The sequence below is a fragment of the Salmo trutta genome, chromosome 5 (assembly GCF_901001165.1).
Source record: "Salmo trutta chromosome 5, fSalTru1.1, whole genome shotgun sequence".
In the NCBI taxonomy this organism is placed as follows: Eukaryota; Metazoa; Chordata; class Actinopteri; order Salmoniformes; family Salmonidae; genus Salmo; species Salmo trutta.
Genome location: NC_042961.1, coordinates 48,134,689 through 48,153,461, shown reverse-complemented (window position 1 = coordinate 48,153,461; position 18,773 = coordinate 48,134,689). Strand labels below are relative to the sequence as shown.

The 18,773-nt window shown below is 43.5% G+C and overlaps 1 protein-coding gene across 2 annotated transcripts; it reads left to right on the top strand.

Moving 5' to 3' along the window:
- The first annotated feature begins 12,622 nt into the window (after positions 1-12,622).
- Positions 12,623-14,631, top strand: LOC115194322 (uncharacterized). 2 transcript variants are annotated; one of them, XM_029753949.1, is made up of 6 exons: positions 12,623-12,750; positions 12,900-13,265; positions 13,423-13,767; positions 13,858-13,986; positions 14,089-14,138; positions 14,259-14,631. In XM_029753949.1, the coding sequence occupies exons 1-6, from the start codon at positions 12,708-12,710 to the stop codon at positions 14,382-14,384; spliced, it is 1,059 nt and encodes a 352-aa protein (XP_029609809.1). In that variant the 5' UTR covers positions 12,623-12,707; the 3' UTR covers positions 14,385-14,631. The 2 variants fall into 2 exon arrangements, with proteins under 2 accessions (XP_029609809.1, XP_029609808.1); XM_029753948.1 differs by having other exon boundaries at positions 13,855-13,986.
- Positions 14,632-18,773: the final 4,142 nt, after the last annotated feature.

Here is an 18,773-nt window from a genome sequence, read left to right as displayed (position 1 = left end):
CCAAGGAAAAATACCCAACATGACACACCCTGACCAAAATACACGAGTTCACCTAGTCAGGGCGTGACAACAATGAGTTTAAGGATAATCCTCAGGTTCACAGTGCAAAGTGGAAATGGATTTTATCATCTACATATCTCCAACACTCAGCCATCTGACTCCACTACATATTTCTATGGGGGAATGAATGTTAATGTGATGAAATTCAAAAACGGGATATTTCTCATTCTGAATGGTAGGTTATTGTTTTCTTAAGAGTAATTTGTAAAATATGGCTAATTATGTTAATTGTTCTACAGCAGCCTGTGTCTGAGTCAGTCCAGCCAGGAGACTCTGTCCCCAGTGGAAGTTGTGCCCCTGAAATTACATATTGATTTCCTTACCCTATAAGCAGTCTATGGACAAGGTATGACAGCAATCCTTGCTTTGGTTTAGTTTACATGGCACTGTTTTTTTCTAAATGCTAATATTTTAGCATTTGTGGGACAAATCCCATTCAAGTCATGGGACCAATATTAGCCTTTTTCACACATCAAGTCCAAATCATTTGAAAGTATCTCAAAATAATTCTGAAACTCAACAGAGTCACTTATAGACGATAGAACATGATACACAAAAAATGCTAAAATCAGTACCTTCTGCAACTTTTTGCACTTTTTTGGATACTATGTCTTGAACATGTGGTAATTATTCACATAGTCAGATCACCGTAGAAACAGATTTACTGACATGTAGACTTTCTTGTCATGTTGGAAACGGGACCAAGCTGGACAATAAAGATTTTGTTTATATATATTCAAATCAAATCAGACCATATTTATTGTCTCTCTCATCTTGATAATTGTCGTCAATTGCATAATTTACAAGATTAACAAGAGAACATGTCTGCAGTACAGAGGTATGTCACGACTTCCACCGAAGTTGGTCCCTCTCCTTGTTTGGGCGGTGTTCGGCGGTCGACGTCACCGACCTTCTAGCCATCGCTGATCCATTTTTCATTTTCCATTGGTTTTGTCTTGTCTCACATCACACCTGGTTTCAATCCCATCAGTTACATGTTGTGTATTTAACCCTCTGTTTCCCCTCATGTCCTTGTCGGTGATTGTTTGATTGTATGTTTGTGCTAGTTATGTGTTGGTGCGTGACGGGTTTTGTACCCACTTTTATTATTTTTGTATATTTTGGTATTCAGAGTTTTGTGAGCACTTATTAAACGACTCCGTTTATACCAAGTTCGTTCTCCTGCGCCTGACTTCCCTGCCACCAACACACACCCATTACAAGGTAACTGACTTATTCTTAGAAGATGCTCTTCTTTGATATCAACACCTACAGATGTATCAGTAGTGAGGTGTTGTATCTTTATCTCAAACAGAAGGTCCAGCCTGTCTCATCGTTGGTTACAAAGGTAAGCAGAGTTCTTGTATTTTGTATTACTATAAAAACGTGTACATTTTTTAAATATATTTAATAATGTGTAGTAGTATTCTCCTTCCATTTTATAATTGTTCTTTACACGCCTAAGATGCAGACAGTCTCCATTATGTAGCTTTGGATCTTGGATCAGAGCACCAAGAATAACAGGCCTGGAAGACAGAGAAGCAACATGGAGGAAGAGACAGTGTACTCTGGGATCAGACAGTAAAACAATACAACAGATGGCCATTAACATTAATTAGCTCTTTATTGACTCTAGCTTTATTAGCTGTATTACTGTAACTGTAGCTACTAATGAATAAACTAAATTGCTTCTCACTGACATGGACTGGCTTGTGGTAAGATGAACAAAGCATTTAACAACAATGAAGAGAAAGGAAGTTGAAGGTATTTATTTAGGCCATACTCAGGCATCTTAAAAGAGGAACTGACATAGATTTTTCACCTTCAAACTTATTAAAATACCCTACATATACAAAAGTATGTGGACAACACTTCAAATAGTGGTTTCGGCAATTTCAGCCACACTCATTGCTGACAGGTGTATAAAATCGAGCACACAGCCATGCAATCAACATAGACAAACATTGGCAGTAGAATGGCCTTACTGAAAAACTCAGTGACTTTAAACATGGCACTGTCATAGGATGCCACTTTTCCAACAAGTCAGTTCATAAAATTTCTGCCCTTCTAGAGATGCCCTGGTCAACTGTCAGTGCTGTTATTGTCAAGTGGAAACATCTAGGAGCAACAACGGCTCAGCCACAAAGTGGTAGGCCACACAAACTCACAGAACGGGACCTCAGAGTGATGAGCGTGTAAAAATCATCTGTCCTCGGTTGCAACACTCACTACCGAGTTCCAAACAACCTCTGGAAGCAACTTCAGCAGAAGAACTGTTCGATGGGAGATTCATGAAAAGGGTTTCCATGGCCGAGCAGCTGCACACAAGCCTAAGAACACCATGCACAATGTAAAGCTTGTTTAGCACCATCAAATGTATTCAAATGTGTATTTATACACTCTCTGTAAGAATATTACACGTTTTTTTTCATTTTGTGATAAGCGACAGGGGCAGACTGGCCATCAAATGCTAGATGGGCTGGTTCATTTTAAGCTCATTGGGCCTGTCAAAATTCCTTCATTATTAAAATTCATTAATTTTGACTTTTTTTGCAGAACACAAGTAGTCGGTTTTTTGTATTGAGTTCCAGATACTAGTAAGGCACACAACCTTTTTATTCAAGTAATTGTTCCTCTGTAATGAGTTGTTTTCATGTAGTTGTGTTGATAGCATGCCACACCCACCCCTATACAGTGAACACGTTCCCAGGTACTCTGCAGTCTTCTGTAAGCCCAAGACAAGGCTGTATCTATACTTTGGTCAGATGGGCCTGCTGACTTTGTACCGACAGGACCCTCCTACCTGCTCTCTGTGTCTCTGTGTCTCCATGTGGTTTTCTGCAGGATGTCTATGTGGTGTCACTGTTGTTATCACTATCTTTACTTGTTGTTCACGTTGCCCCTGACAGCTTACAGCCAAAGCAAAACAGTTATTTATTAAACTGACTATAACATATATTTTGTTATCTGAAATCAGTGACAAACCACAAAGAACTGCTGATGAACCCTATTTGAACTCTCTCAGTTAAGCATATCATGTGTGATACAGCACCCTCTATTCTAGATCAATGGGCTCAGGTGGAGGGGACAATGTATGATGATGTCATGGGAGAACTTTCAGTACATTCTCAATCAGACATGTACAGCACAAAAACTACTGCAGGTTCCTCTGTCAGAATGAAACCAGTAGAAGAGGATTACTTCCTCTGAGAACAATACTAAGAAGAGAGTGAAAGATAAAGCATGTCACATGTATTAGTTAGGCCGGTGTGTCCAATCAGTCATGGAACTCTCATGTGTTACACTTCAGTTAGTGGATGTTTCTGTAAATGATACACAGGGAATGAGACTGAAATTGAAATGTTTCACTCTGTAGATGTTTCCCCCACATACACTGACGTTGCTCTCCTCCTACATGTCAACACATGTTAAATGCACAACAGACCTATGGAACATCAGGAGTACTGTGTTAGGTTCTAATTTCTGGTACAATAAACCAGACGGATTCAAGCTAAGTGTATTCACCAAACTAGGTATTGCAGCTGCAAAAGCACACCTACAGGTAAAACAAGCATATATATTTATACCTCCCGACTTGGTCCCCTTTCTATGTCTAGCATGAATCAGTCTCTGTTGCTTGGCAGGAACTGAGTCTGTTCATCCTATTCATGTTACTGTGTTCCAGCCTGTCGATTCCAGAACCTTCGTACTTCCCAGTGCCTTTCACATGTCTTCTTATCAGTCATGAGAGGCCTTGAGTTATTGGGAGTACACGTTCCTACAGTCTACCGCAGTCCACTAGATAATTACACTTCTCATACAAAAAGAGCTTAAACCTAACACTACTTTCAATCTGTAAGAATATAAAAGTGCATATTCATACAAGGATAATATAATGATATAAACAGTAGATATAAGACAATGTTATAGAACAGAAATTAGGATCTATGAGCAGCCACCCCAGACACATGGCTCTTGTTCAACCCCTATGAAATCATTCTTGCAATCAGCCTTCGTTCTTTACCTCTGCTCAAATATAATGCACATAGATCATTCCAACTGACCCATAACACGATAATTACTACTGCTAAGATTATTATACAATTATAATCAGATTAAAACGGGCTCAAGTCAAATAGTTTTTAACAACTGTATCTGCTGAAAATATTATTTGTTTTCTTTCAAATAATGTAATACAGTTGGCTTACCTTTACCGGCGTAATGGAGGAGAGATAAATCCAGTGCACCTAAAGTAAGTGTGAGAAAACAAAAAGGCAAGGACATTTCAACGTTATTCACATTTTGAGACAATTTGAAAAAAATCAACACACAACACTTAAATGGTGGTAGTTTGAGGTATATACGTGAGGCAGGAATGTTCTGGTTCAGTTGAATTCAACTTTACCCTACGAGATCCGGAGCCTGATGGTTTCCTGTTCTAACTGATCATTAATTGCACGCACCTGGGGTTCCAGGTCTAAATTAGAATGGGACAATGAAGAAAGCTATGTAACTGACTTTAAAATGGTGTAAAATAGTCATATGTTTGAAAAATTAAAGTTTTTGCATTTTTTAGGTATTTGTAATTCGCGCCACGCTATACCATTGGATATTGGTGAGGCGTTCCGCTAGCGGAACGTCTACATTTAAGCCCTGAGGCTGGTTCTCCTAAACAGAGCTATGTATACAATCTCACCAACAGGAACCTCAGCCTCTCTGATGCTGGGACTTTATACTGTGCTGTGGCCTCAGTCTGTTCCTTCATTCTCCGATGTTGAAGCCCTTGACAATTGGAAACACAGCTCCACTGATATACTGCATGCCATCTAGACTAACAGAACATCTTACAATGCCGTTAAAATACCTTTGCTTGAAAAACTAGAAAAAAACAGCAATGGTACTGTTTCTCCATTTTGAGACACTGTAGCTAGAATATACTCCCTCAAGATAACTCAAGAAATTCATTTTGAAGTTTTTTGCCGTTGAGATCTTAGTCGCACAATTTTACATCTAACTTAGATGTTCAGTGCAGGACTTCTGTTGAATGTCAACAAACACTTTATTGAAGAATCCCTCCTGTTGACCAATCACGGATGAAAGGGCTTAGACTTCGGCTACCGGCTTTAGGTAGCGACATTTGCTGCCGACTTCGGTTTGCCTCAAGAATTTTCTTTTGTGTGCACGAACAACCGAAAAACCCTTGTCGAAGACCAAAATTAACTAAAACATCACAAAATGTTGACATAATATATGCACAAACTATTCCAAACTGTTTTGGCTGAATGAGGCGTCAACAAAACCTATGGGTATTTCTCAAAATGCATACTACCGTGCTCCGAGCATGCAAATTGGAGCACGGGAGGGTTGGAGTATCAAAATCAAAGTATGCGAAATGGAGTACAGAGGGCACTTGTCGAATGCGTACTCTGCTTGTACATATTCTGAAGCATGCATCGATGCAAGCTTCTTCAGAAAGTATACAAAGAAACATGATGCAACCACATAAAAATAATTCTACATTTCTTGAAATGAATGGCAGCCATTATTTGAGCTAAAGCGAGACAAAATACACTCCGACTTTGGAAAGAAATGTTGCCTATTGACATCTCATATGGTGCCTGAGTTTTTGGCATGATTAGTTGTGCTGCACTTCGCTCCGCTTCGCTTCGCAGGTAATATTACATCTCATTACATTACAACGGTTTGATTTGTTTGATTTGTTTGATCTGAGCAATTTTTTAGCTAGCTACTTAGCTGTCTTTGTATCAAAGATAATTGTGTAGTTTAGAGTAATTATCGAGGTTAGCTAGCCAGCTATTTTCGTCCGCCGCGCCGCGCCACCGTTCTCCTACTTAGTCAACAACTGCTAGCTAGCTAGCCAACTTCTACCGACTAGCAGCACTGTAGAAACTAATACATTACAACGGAACGATTTGATTAGTGTAGTGTTAGCTAGCTACATAGTTGTCTTTGCTGTCTTTGTATCTAAGATAATTGTGTAGTTTAGAGTAATTATCGAGGTTAGCTAGCCAGGTTAGCTAGTGTTAGCTAGCTACATAGTTGCCTTTGTATCATGATAAGGTGTAGCACTGAAACTATCGAGGTTACCTAGCCAGCTACACTTTCAAACAAAGTCAACAACGCAGCCACTGCTAGCTAGCCTACTTCACCAGCCAGCAGCAGTACTGTATCATTTTAGTCATTTTAATCAATAAGTTGTCTTTGTCATAGTTTGATAATTGTGTAGTTTAGAGTAATTATCGAGGTTAGCTGGCCAGCTATTTTCGTCCCCCGCGACGCCATTTCCAAACCTAGCCAACTATTACCGACGAGCAGCATTGTAGAAACTAAATACATTACAAAGGAACGTCTTGATTAGTGTTATGTTAGCTAGCTACATTGTTGCCTTTGTATCATGATACGGTGTAGTACTGAAACTATCGAGGTTACCTAGCCAGCTACACTTTCAAACAAAGTCAACAACGCAGCCACTGCTAGCTAGCCTACTTCACCAGCCAGCAGTACTGTATCATTTTAATCATTTTAGTCAATAAGATTTTTGCAACATAAACTTAACTTTCTGAACATTCGAGACTTGTAGTCCACTTGTCATTCCAATCTCCTTTGCATTAGCGTAGCCTCTTCTGTAGCCTGTCAACTATGTGTCTGTCTATCCCTGTTCTCTCCCCTCTGCACAGGCCATACAAACGCTTCACACCGCGTGGCCGCTGCCACTCTAACCTGGTGGTCCCAGCGCGCACGACCCACGTGGAGTTCCAGGTCTCCGGCAGCCTCTGGAACTGCCGGTCTGCGGCCAACAAGGCAGAGTTCATCTCAGCCTATGCTACCCTCCAGTCCCTCGACTTCTTGGCGCTGACGGAAACATGGATTACCACAGATAACACTGCTACTCCTACTGCTCTCTCCTCGTCTGCCCACGTGTTCTCGCATACCCCGAGAGCATCTGGCCAGCGGGGTGGTGGCACTGGAATCCTCATCTCTCCCAAGTGGACATTCTCTCTTTCTCCCCTGACCCATCTGTCTATCGCCTCCTTTGAATTCCATGCTGTCACAGTTACCAGCCCTTTCAAGCTTAACATCCTTATAATTTATCACCCTCCAGGTTCCCTTGGAGAGTTCATCAATGAGCTTGACGCCTTGATAAGTTCCTTTCCTGAGGATGGCTCACCTCTCACAGTTCTGGGTGACTTTAACCTCCCCACGTCTACCTTTGACTCATTCCTCTCTGCCTCCTACTTTCCACTCCTCTCCTCTTTTGACCTCACCCTCTCACCTTCCCCCCCTACTCACAAGGCAGGCAATATGCTTGACCTCATCTTTACTAGATGCTGTTCTTCCACTAATCTCATTGCAACTCCCCTCCAAGTCTCCGACCACTACCTTGTATCCTTTTCCCTCTCGCTCTCATCCAACACTTCTCACTCTGCCCCTACTCGGATGGTATTGCGCCGTCCCAACCTTCGCTCTCTCTCTCCCGCTACTCTCTCCTCTTCCATCCTATCATCTCTTCCCTCTGCTCAAACCTTCTCCAACCTGTCTCCGGATTCTGCCTCCTCAACCCTCCTCTCCTCCCTTTCTGCATCCTTCGACTTTCTATGTCCCCTATCCTCCAGGCCGGCTCGGTCCTCTCCTCCTGCTCCGTGGCTCGACGACTCATTGCGAGCTCACAGAACAGGGCTCCGGGCAGCCGAGCGGAAATGGAGGAAACCTCGCCTCCTTGCGGACCTGGCATCCTTTCACTCCCTCCTCTCTACATTTTCCTCTTCTGTCTCTGCTGCTAAAGCCACTTTCTACCACTCTAAATTCCAAGCATCTGCCTCTAACCCTAGGAAGCTCTTTGCCACCTTCTCCTCCCTCCTGAATCCTCCTCCCCCCCCTCCTCCCTCTCTGCGGATGACTTCGTCAACCATTTTGAAAAGAAGGTCGACGACATCCGATCCTCGTTTGTTAAGTCAAACGACACCGCTGGTCCTGCTCACACTGCCCTACCCTGTGCTTTGACCTCTTTCTCCCCTCTCTCTCCAGATGAAATCTCGCGTCTTGTGATGGCCGGCCGCCCAACAACCTGCCCGCTTGACCCTATCCCCTCCTCTCTTCTCAAGACCATTTCCGGAGACCTTCTCCCTTACCTCACCTCGCTCATCAACTCATCCTTGACCGCTGGCTACGTCCCTTCCGTCTTCAAGAGAGCGAGAGTTGCACCCCTTCTCAAAAAACCTACACTCGATCCCTCCGATGTCAACAACTACAGACCAGTATCCCTTCTTTATTTTCTCTCCAAAACTCTTGAACGTGCCGTCCTTGGCCAGCTCTCCTGCTATCTCTCTCAGAATGACCTTCTTGATCCAAATCAGTCAGGTTTCAAGACTGGTCATTCAACTGAGACTGCTCTTCTCTGTGTCACGGAGGTTCTCCGCACTGCTAAAGCTAACTCTCTCTCCTCTGCTCTCATCCTTCTAGACCTATCTGCTGCCTTTGATACTGTGAACCATCAGATCCTCCTCTCCACCCTGTCCGAGTTGGGCATCTCCGGCGCGGCCCACGATTGGATTGCGTCCTACCTGACAGGTCGCTCCTACCAGGTGGTGTGGCGAGAATCTGTCTCCGCACCACGTGCTCTCACCACTGGTGTCCCCCAGGGCTCTGTTCTAGGCCCTCTCCTATTCTCGCTATACACCAAGTCACTTGGCTCTGTCATATCCTCACATGGTCTCTCCTATCATTGCTATGCAGACGACACACAAATAATCTTCTCCTTTCCCCCTTCTGATAACCAGGTGGCGAATCGCATCTCTGCATGTCTGGCAGACATATCAGTGTGGATGACGGATCACCACCTCAAGCTGAACCTCGGCAAGGACTGCCCGTTCCATGATCTCACCATCACGGTTGACAACTCCATTGTGTCCTCCTCCCAGAGTGCTAAGAACCTTGGCGTGACCCTGGACAACACCCTGTCGTTCTCCACTAACATCAAGGCGGTGACCCAATCCTGTAGGTTCATGCTCTACAACATTCGCAGAGTACGACCCTGCCTCACACAGGAAGCGCCGCAGGTCCTAATCCAGGCACTTGTCATCTCCCGTCTGGATTACTGCAACTCGCTGTTGGCTGGGCTCCCTGCCTGTGCCATTAAACCCCTACAACTCATCCAGAACGCCGCAGCCCGTCTGGTGTTCAACCTTCCCAAGTTCTCTCACGTCACCCCGCTCCTCCGCTCTCTCCACTGGCTTCCAGTTGAAGCTCGCATCCGCTACAAGACCATGGTTCTTGCCTACGGAGCTGTGAGGGGAACGGCACCTCCGTACCTTCAGGCTCTGATCAGGCCCTACACCCAAACAAGGGCACTGCGTTCATCCACCTCTGGCCTGCTCGCCTCCCTACCTCTGAGGAAGCACAGTTCCCGCTCAGCCCAGTGAAAACTGTTCGCTGCTCTGGCACCCCAATGGTGAAACAAGCTCCCTCACGACGCCAGGACAGCGGAGTCAATCACCACCTTCCGGAGACACCTGAAACCCCACCTCTTTAACGAATATCTGGGATAGGATAAAGTAATTCTTCTAACCCCCCCCCCTTATAAGTTTAAATACCACTATTGTAAAGTGGTTGTTCCACTGGATATCATAAGGTGAATGCACCAATTTGTAAGTCGCTCTGGATAAGAGCGTCTGCTAAATTACTTAAATGTTAAATGTAAATGTACGTACCGTAGATCGCAAGCCCATAGTAAGTCAATAGGGCAAACTGGCTAGCTACTACTGTTAGCTAACCAGATAGCCACGAGGAACTGATAGATAGCTTCCCACATATAAATTACATTTATCTTGCATAATATTCATTTTAGGTCATTTTTGCCTGTTAAACTATCTGGTTAGCTACATTATTATGATGTACGTATAGCTAACTGATAGTTTTGAAGTAAAATGTTTGCTAGGTGTAATGTAATGTAAGTGCTTCTCAAATGTACTGTTTTATGCACCCTCCACACTCTCTTCCTCACAAGAACATACTCAAGAGAACATCGTCAGAGAATGCACTCTGAGCATGAGAGTGTGGATCACTCTAGTATGCATATTGAGAAACCCTATGCCTACCAGTTGAACCAATCATATTTCTGTTTATTTGCTTCCTAAAAAATACAAGGTATTTTAGTATTATACACAGACACTTTGAGGCATCTATATAAATGTTTTTTGAATCTATATCGCTGATCTATTTTCTATTTTTTTATTTTACAGTTTGTGCATTTACTATGGACATAGTCCAACCAGACCTGGTGATAGTAACTCATCTGGGAGGTATTGTGACTCACTTGCTTTTGTCCATCTAGTTTGATGACCTATGTTGCTTGGTTCAAGCAGGCTGTTGGACAAATGCCTTTACTCATGGCATCATCACTTCACACCAATCAAGATAGTTATTATACAACAACTTTATCAAGGATTTCACTGGAAACTAAACATCTGATTGTGAAGAGAGGAGTTGACAGCTTTAACCTGGCCATGTCCCAGACAGAGGAAGGAGAATGAGCTACATACTATTGTGATGTGCTTTGTTCTTGAACGACATTGAATTTGGAGAAGGAACTCTTTTAGCTGTCAAAGGTAACTTAAATTGCTTCTTTCATTTCGGATTGTTCATAAATTAAATAATTTAATTAATTAATCTAGCAGGAAAAGAGAATGTTCTCCATGATCTTACTCATTCTCTTGTCAGTGGCTATTGGGTCACACATGACTCAGGAGAATCCCTTCCAGGAATCAATTACACCAATCATTGTGATCAGTGTAAGAAGAGCCCTGAGGCTGGGTCTCCTACACAGAGTTGTGTCTACAACCTCCCCAAGAGGAACCTCAGCCTCGCTGATCCTGGGATTTACTACTGTGCTGTGGTCTCATGTGGGGAGATACTGTTTGAAAATGGGACCAAGCTGGACATTGAAACGGGTGGCACATCTTACATTTTTGTTTATATCTATTGGATACTCTACTGTGTAAAACTGTACACAGTGCAAGTTGTCTGCAGCGCAGAGGTAAGTGACTTATTCTAAGAAGTTGCTCTTCTTTGATATCACCATCTACAGATGTATCAGTAGTGAGGGGTTCTATCAATATCTTTTCTGTGTTTCTTTTCAGGACCCGGCTCTCAAACAAGAGGTCCAGCCAGTCTCGTTTTTGGATACACGGGTAGGTAGAAATCCTTAAAAATTGTTCCAGTTAATAAAACATATAGTTAGTAATATTCTCCTCCATTTTATAATTGTTCCTCACAGGCCCAAGATGCAGACAGTCTCCATTATGTAGCTCTGAATCTGAGCAACAAGAAGAACAGGTCTAGAAGACAGAGAAGCAACATGGAGGAAGAGAGTGTATTCTGAGATCAGACAGTAGAACAATAAAATAGACGTCAATTAAAATTAATGAGCTCTTAGTTAACTGTATTAGCTTTGTTATTGTAATTGTAGCTACTAATAAATGAAATGCATTGCTTCACCACCATTTCATATTGACTTGCTTGTGATGAGATGAATAAAGCATTCAACAATAATCAAGACAAAGGAAGTTGAATGTATTTATTTGGGCCATACTCAGGCATCTTGAAGTTGTAGTGTTGAACATTGTTTTCTCTTCTCATGCCACTTATACCCCCTCACACACAAAGCAACTGATTGACAGTTACTCTGTGGTCTGTGATGAACACAAAATGAGGATGTCTCTACGCTTTGTTAGGGCCTGCTGGCCTCAGGCACACAAGACCGTTGTCTCTCTGCTCCTTTCACTCTCTCTCTCTCCCACTCTCTTTCTCTCTATGTGTCTCTCTATGTGTCTCTCTATGTCTCTATGTCTCTCTCTCTCTCTCTCTCACTCTCTCTCTCTCTGTTTCTCTATTTCTGTGGTTTTCAGCCAGATGTCTCAGAACTCTTAGTTCTCTCATACTGTAGGTTATACTACTTCCTATTGAAATTTACAATTTTTGCAACAATAAACCATCTATTTTGATGAGATAATTTATCTATACCAAGTCAACTGAAATCTGTGAGCTACGTATTATGTATTTGATGTAGAGATCAGTACAGTATTCTCAATCAGTGTGATGTTAGGCCTCTAGAACCATGGACCTACTCAATAACTATATCATGGGAGGGCATTCTGTCCATCTACTGTACTGAGTGTAAATCCTGAATGAGAGATCACTAAAAGAAGACTACGGTATTGTGTTTGCTGTGTTTTCTCCATAGATGGTTTTAGTGAGGTGAAGTGACTGTGTGGTGATAGAAGCCCTCGTGGATGACAGTGTCATAGCATGCATGTTCCAAAAAGGTCGCACCTTTGAGTCTCTTAGACAACATCAGCTGCAGTGATAAAGAATAAGGGAAACCGTACATAAAAAATGTGTGCTCAATTTGTACAAATCCAAACTATGAGATTCTACCTTTACGACAATTCTGTGTTTCGAAACTGTACAAGATACACGTAAAGACCACAGTTGTGCCTGAATGAGGTGTCAACAAAAATGATGTTGTGTAGTTCGACCAATCACCTGTAACTCCATTGTTGAAGTGTTGTCTACATGGGTGGACTCTTTCCACTCAAGACCCAAGTTGTGAAGAGCTGACAACTTTGAAGATGACCGCACTGTGTCTGATATTTCCACTTCTTGTAGAGATGGGTAAGTCAATCTTTTATATTTCTCTGCTTATGTGATGTCCAATCTTGATTTGAAGACACAAGGTATCCCATTATCGTTTTACAGACACTTTGACAATCCAAAGTTGTAATTGAGATATGTAACAGCTAATATATTTTCATGTTCTCTAGTTCATGTGCTAGCTGGGACTGAATCCTCATCCATACGCCAGAAGATTGGTCTCATGTCAGCCAACGTTGAAGACACAGTGGTTTTGCATTGCTTCAATTTAGGCGACATGGGAATAATGTTCTCCTGGTACAAGCAAAGTTTAGGAAATATTCCTCAGCTCATCTCAACCATTTATAAGTATGACAGGAATGCAACATTTTACCATGAGTTTAAGGACAACCCTCGCTTCTCAGTGGAAGGTGGACAAGGGAAAAATCATCTAATGATCGCAGATGTGGAACTCTCTGATTCAGGCACATACTACTGTGGAAGTGCTTATGGAATCAATGTGGAGTTTGGACAAGGAGTCGTTCTCATCATAAAAGGTAAAGAGAAAGTTATTATTATGATTTCTTTTTTGTAAATCTGAATATACAGATATGATGTGTTTTCTTAATCAAATAAAATCTTGATTTAATACATTTTGATTTACAAAACTTGCTACAATGATATTCTAGAGAGATGAAATTGGTTTATTTTCAGGGTCCAGAAATATGCCTGTTATACATCAGCTTGTGTCTGAGTCAGTCCAGCCAGGAGAGTCTGTGACTCTGAACTGTACAATACACATTGAGACCTGTGCAGGAGAACACAGTGTCTATTGGTTCAGACATGGCTCAGGAGAATCCCACCCAGGAATCATTTACACCCATGGAGACAGGAGTGATCAGTGTGAGAAGAGCCTTGAATCTGGGTCTCCTACACAGAGCTGTGTCTACAACCTCCTCAAGAGGAACCTCAGCCTCTCTGATGCTGGGACTTACTACTGTGCTGTGGGCTCATGTGGGGAGATACTGTTCGGGAGCGGGACCAAGCTGAACATTGAGGGTAGGTTAAATAGCTTTCATTGTTGTTTATATCTACTATACAGATGCTTGCTATTCTGAGTTTCTTCTATTATTGCTCAAATTTCAGCAGGCGAGAGTATAGACCCTCTTCTCTTTGTATACTGCCTGGCCGTAGCATTGGCCTTTGCGTTCATCTTGATCATTCTCCTTGCTTGCATCATTTACAAGATGAAGAAGATAACATGTCTGCAGTGCAGTGGTAAGTGATTGAAAGTTGCTATTCTTTGATGTCACCATCTCTATAAGTAGATAAACTGGAAGACGTGGCAGTATCTATAGCGTTTTCTGTCTTTGTTCTCAGAACTGGTCTCTCAGACAAGAGGTCCTACAGTTTCCCGGTCAGATGCCAGTGTAAGCAGAAATACTTTTATATTGCATGTCTTATACAAACTTTCAGACTTGGCTTGCAAAACCAAATTGTGCAAGAAGTAATACATTTTAATGTCATCAAAAGTATTTTGTTCTTCGCAGAGCCAAGATGCAGACAGTCTCCATTATGTAGCTCTGAATCTGAGCAACAAGACGAACAGGTCTAGAAGACAGAGAGGAAACATTGAGGAAGAGACAGTGGTCATGTACTCTGGAATTAGACAGTAGAACTGGATGAATGAAATACTTTCCCCTTCATACTAGATAGCTCTTTAACTAGCTCTAGCTTCATTAGCTATTTCTATGAATGGATATGCAGAAAAAATGTGATAAACAGTTGTTAAAGCTTTTTTTAATGTAATACAATGTATACATAATTTCATGCATTGCTTCTCTGTCAAACTTATTTTACGTTTGATTTGCATTTCTCAAGAAAAAGAAAGCATTTCCGACGGTTAAACCTAATTCATTTAAATAAGTTGAACTCAATGTATTTTGTTCACACACCTCTGTGGTCATAGTGGAGGGTGTTACAGTGATTTTACACCTTTTTAGACAAGCCTTTCATAGACCTTTAACACAGGAAGACTGACCTGAAGCAACACACTGCACTCTACATTTCCTCTCAGGGCCACTGTACTGTTCACACCCCTTAGTGCAACAATGGTCTCTACACACAGTGCTTACAATGTAAAGGTCAATGTCTTCTCATTTATGTGAAGTCAGGTAGTCTCTTGCATCCTGTTACAGTAAATAACATAGGCCCCTTTCAACATAATTACTCATAGTGAAAGTGGCACAATAGCCACCTCCACAAAAGGAGGACAGGCCAGTTATAGTGTGGGAGGTCTTCTTTGTTTTCTCATTAAGACATAGGCCTACAGATTGCATGCCACACACCCCCTCACATACACAGCAACATATTTACATGTTTTCTGCAGTCTGCTATGAAAAATACACAAGGCTGTAGCTATCTACACTTTGTTAAGCCCAGTTGGCCTTCTGCACAGGACCCTCTATCTCTCTCTATCTTTCTCACTCTGTCTCTCTCTATGTGGTTTCAGCAGGATGTCTCAGCGGTGTCATTCAGTTGTATCACATAATCTTTTGCTCTTCATGTTGTCCTTTTTATCAACAACAGAACACTATTTTATGAGGCATCTAGTTATCTATATATAGTCGACTGAAATCTGTGTAAAAACACAATTAACTATTTATTATGTAATTTGACCTAGAGATCTGAAGTCCTTAGTTAAACACAAAGCATTGTTTGAAGTGGGATGTAGAGTATCATCATCTGGGCCAGGAAGAAAGAGCCTCCTAATTATATCATGGGAGGGATTTAATCTGTCAATACGTTAAAGAATAAATAGTATATGAGATATTGTTGGTTAAGCAAAGACTATTGTCATGTTTTCTGTTTCTCTGTGTTATGAAGTGACTGTGTGGAAGTCATAGAGGCCCTAGAGGATGACAGAGTCATAACATGTGGCCAACCAGGTCCCAACTACTGTATGACTCCCATGGACCACAATAGCATGAAAAACATTAAGTAAAGGATCCATTGACTCTTGCTGTTGTGTCTCTTTGGGTGGACAAGCCCTCTGTTGGCCAGCTGCAGTACATAGTATTGTAGACAGTGTGAGCATAGTTAGGCCTAACAAAGGATAAATCCACGGTAGTGACATTAACAAACAATTATAAAACTGAACATCGACATATTCAAACTTGCTACGTGATAAAGTTGTGCATTACAGAATCAAGCTGTACAACAACATGAAAGGACAGTGTTTGTTCTATTCATGGTCTACTGGGCGGCCTATCGAGTGTTCAGCCAATCAGATTTGACCATCAAAATCAGACGGTACCTGAGATGAACCAATGAACGTAAATGCAAGTTTCCATTCTTTTCTGAAGAGAGACTGCATTTTACACAGGTCAGTCTCGTCCAGTGAAGGAGCAACCAGGATGAATAAACTCCTCACCTTTCTTTTGATCTGGAAAGCATGTCAGTAACATCTAGCTCAATTGACTAACGTTATACATGTTCTTTATACATTTAAAGTGCTTACTATAGGCATTTGGTAAATGTAATAAATGCAGTAAATGTAGTGTTTTTTTCAAGTGCATCTCAAACAGCAGTTATTGGCGGAGGGGTGTCGTGGGGGACAGCATCAGCCAAGGGACCAGGATACACCGGCCTGAAAAGGAAGACATGAAACGAGGTGAGACACGGTAGTCACTGAGAAGCTGTAACCTATACGTCACCTCGTTGACTTTCCGGAGATCCTTGAACGGCCCCACAAACCGTGGGTTCCGCATCTTGCAGGGCATGTGGAGTGGGAGGGTCCTGGTGGTGACCCAGACGCGATCACCAGGATGGAACACGGGCACCTTACTGCGGTGGCGATCCGCCTGCTCCTTCTGGCAACGGACGGCACGCTGGAGCCTCACATGAGCATCACTCCAAACATCCTCTGCGCACCGGAACCAGTTGTCCACCACAGGGATCTCGGTCTGGCTCGGAGTCCACGGAGCCAGGGCCGGCTGAAAACACAGGACACATTGGAAGGGACTAAGCCCAGGGAAGGAATCTAGCCCACTCCCCCTGTTGGTCCTGGCAATGACTCCTCAGGAACCTCCCCAGCTCCTGGTTCATCCTCCCACCTGCCCGTTGGACTGAGGCCGGTACCCGGAAGAGAGGCTGACCGTGACCCGTAGTTTCTCCATGAAAGCCCTCCATACCCGTGAAGTGAATTGGGGGCCACGGTCACAAATGATATCTTCTGTAAGGCTAAAGTGCCGGAAGACCTGCTGGAACAGTGCCTCAGCAACCTGGAGCGCTGTGGGGAGACCAGAGAGAGGAATAAACCGGCATGATTTTGAAAATCTGTCCACAACCACCAAAGTAACAAAGTCAATGGACAGATGAGACCAGGGATGCTGAGGCACGGGAAGGGGAAGGAGCTTCCCTGCTGGAGCGTGCCGGGGGGACTTAGTTTAAGCACACACAGAACAGGAGTTGATGTAACTAATGACATCCTGCTCCAAGTTGGGCCACCAATACTTCTCGGAGAGAGATTGAATAGTATGGGTGATCCCAGGATGTCTAGCGATGACAGCTGTGTGTGCCCAAGTCAACAGCCACTCACTTATCCCCGTGGGATCGTTGATGCGCTCAGGAGGAGAAATAGTGGGTGTGGGTTCCCTCTCCAGAGCCTGGCGAATATCCACATCTACGTCCCAGATCACAGGGAATATGATACGAGATGGAACGGGAAAGCTGGTCCTCTGGCATTCGGGTGACCAGTCTGTGATTTTCATCCTCGACCATGAGATGGTGGGGTTATGGCTTTGGAGCCATGGGACACTGAGGATGATCTTGTGATCTGGTGCACTCGTGATGAGGAAGGGAATATTCTCCTGCTGAATGGACTGGTGTGGTGATGTGATCCAAGTGGTCGATTATCAAGGGCTTGGACCGGAAATGGGGAAGAGAATGGGTATGAGGTGATATTAGAGAGGTGGCAAAGGTCTGGTCAATAAAGTTCCCCGTGGCACCGGAATCCGCTAGCGCTGTAGAAACAGCACCTGAGGGACAGCCAGCTAGTGTGATCGACACTAAAGAGGGCCTGGCAGAAAATTATGAGGTTGGGGTACTCACACCTGCCCCAGGGGGTGGAAGATGACTGTCCCTCTGCTCTCGTGGAATAGGTACTGGACACTGCTGAAGCTGGAGCCCTCCTTGACCACAATAGGGGAGGCGTTTGACCCCTACCTCCATGGGCTCAGGCTCTGATACAGAGTGGTCACCGAGCGAGGGAGAGAAGTGATGAAGGTACTGATGCTCCCGAAGTAGGTTATCCAGATGGATGGTCATCGCGATGGGTGTGTCCAAGGCGAGGTTGTCATCTTGACATGCCAGTTCCGTCTGGACCTCCTCGCGCAGTCCTCTTCTGAATAGCGTACGAACCGCCGGCTCATTCCATCAGCTGGATGCTGCTACAGTCCAGAAGGTGAGCGGGTACTCAGCAGCGGTCTGGTCATCCTGCCCCAGATGGAATAGGCGCTCACCCCCCTCTTTGCACTCCCTCCGGTGACAATTGCTCGGCCTCCGACCGCAAGGCACTTCAGAGTGTAGTGCGTACGGCCAAGTACATCACTGGGGCAAAGCTGCCTGCCATCCAGGACCTCTACACCAGGCGGTGTCAGAGGAAGGCCCTAAAAATTGTCAAAGACCCCAGCCACCCCAGTCATAGACTGTTCTCTCTACTACCACATGACAAGCGGTACCGGTGTGCCAAGTCTAGGACAAAAAGGCTTCTCAACAGTTTTTACCCCAAGCCAAAAAGACTCCTGAACAGGTAACCAAATGGTTACCCAGACTATTTGCATTGTGTCCCCCCCAACCCCTCTTTTACACTGCTGCTACTCTCTGTTTATCTTATATGCACTTTAACTATACATTCATGTACATACTACCTCAATTGGCCCGACCAACCAGTGCTCCCGCACATTGGCTAACCGGGCTATCTGCATTGTGTCCCACCACCCGCCAACCCCTCTTTTTATGCTACTGCTACTCTCTGTTCATCATATATGCATAGTCACTTTAAT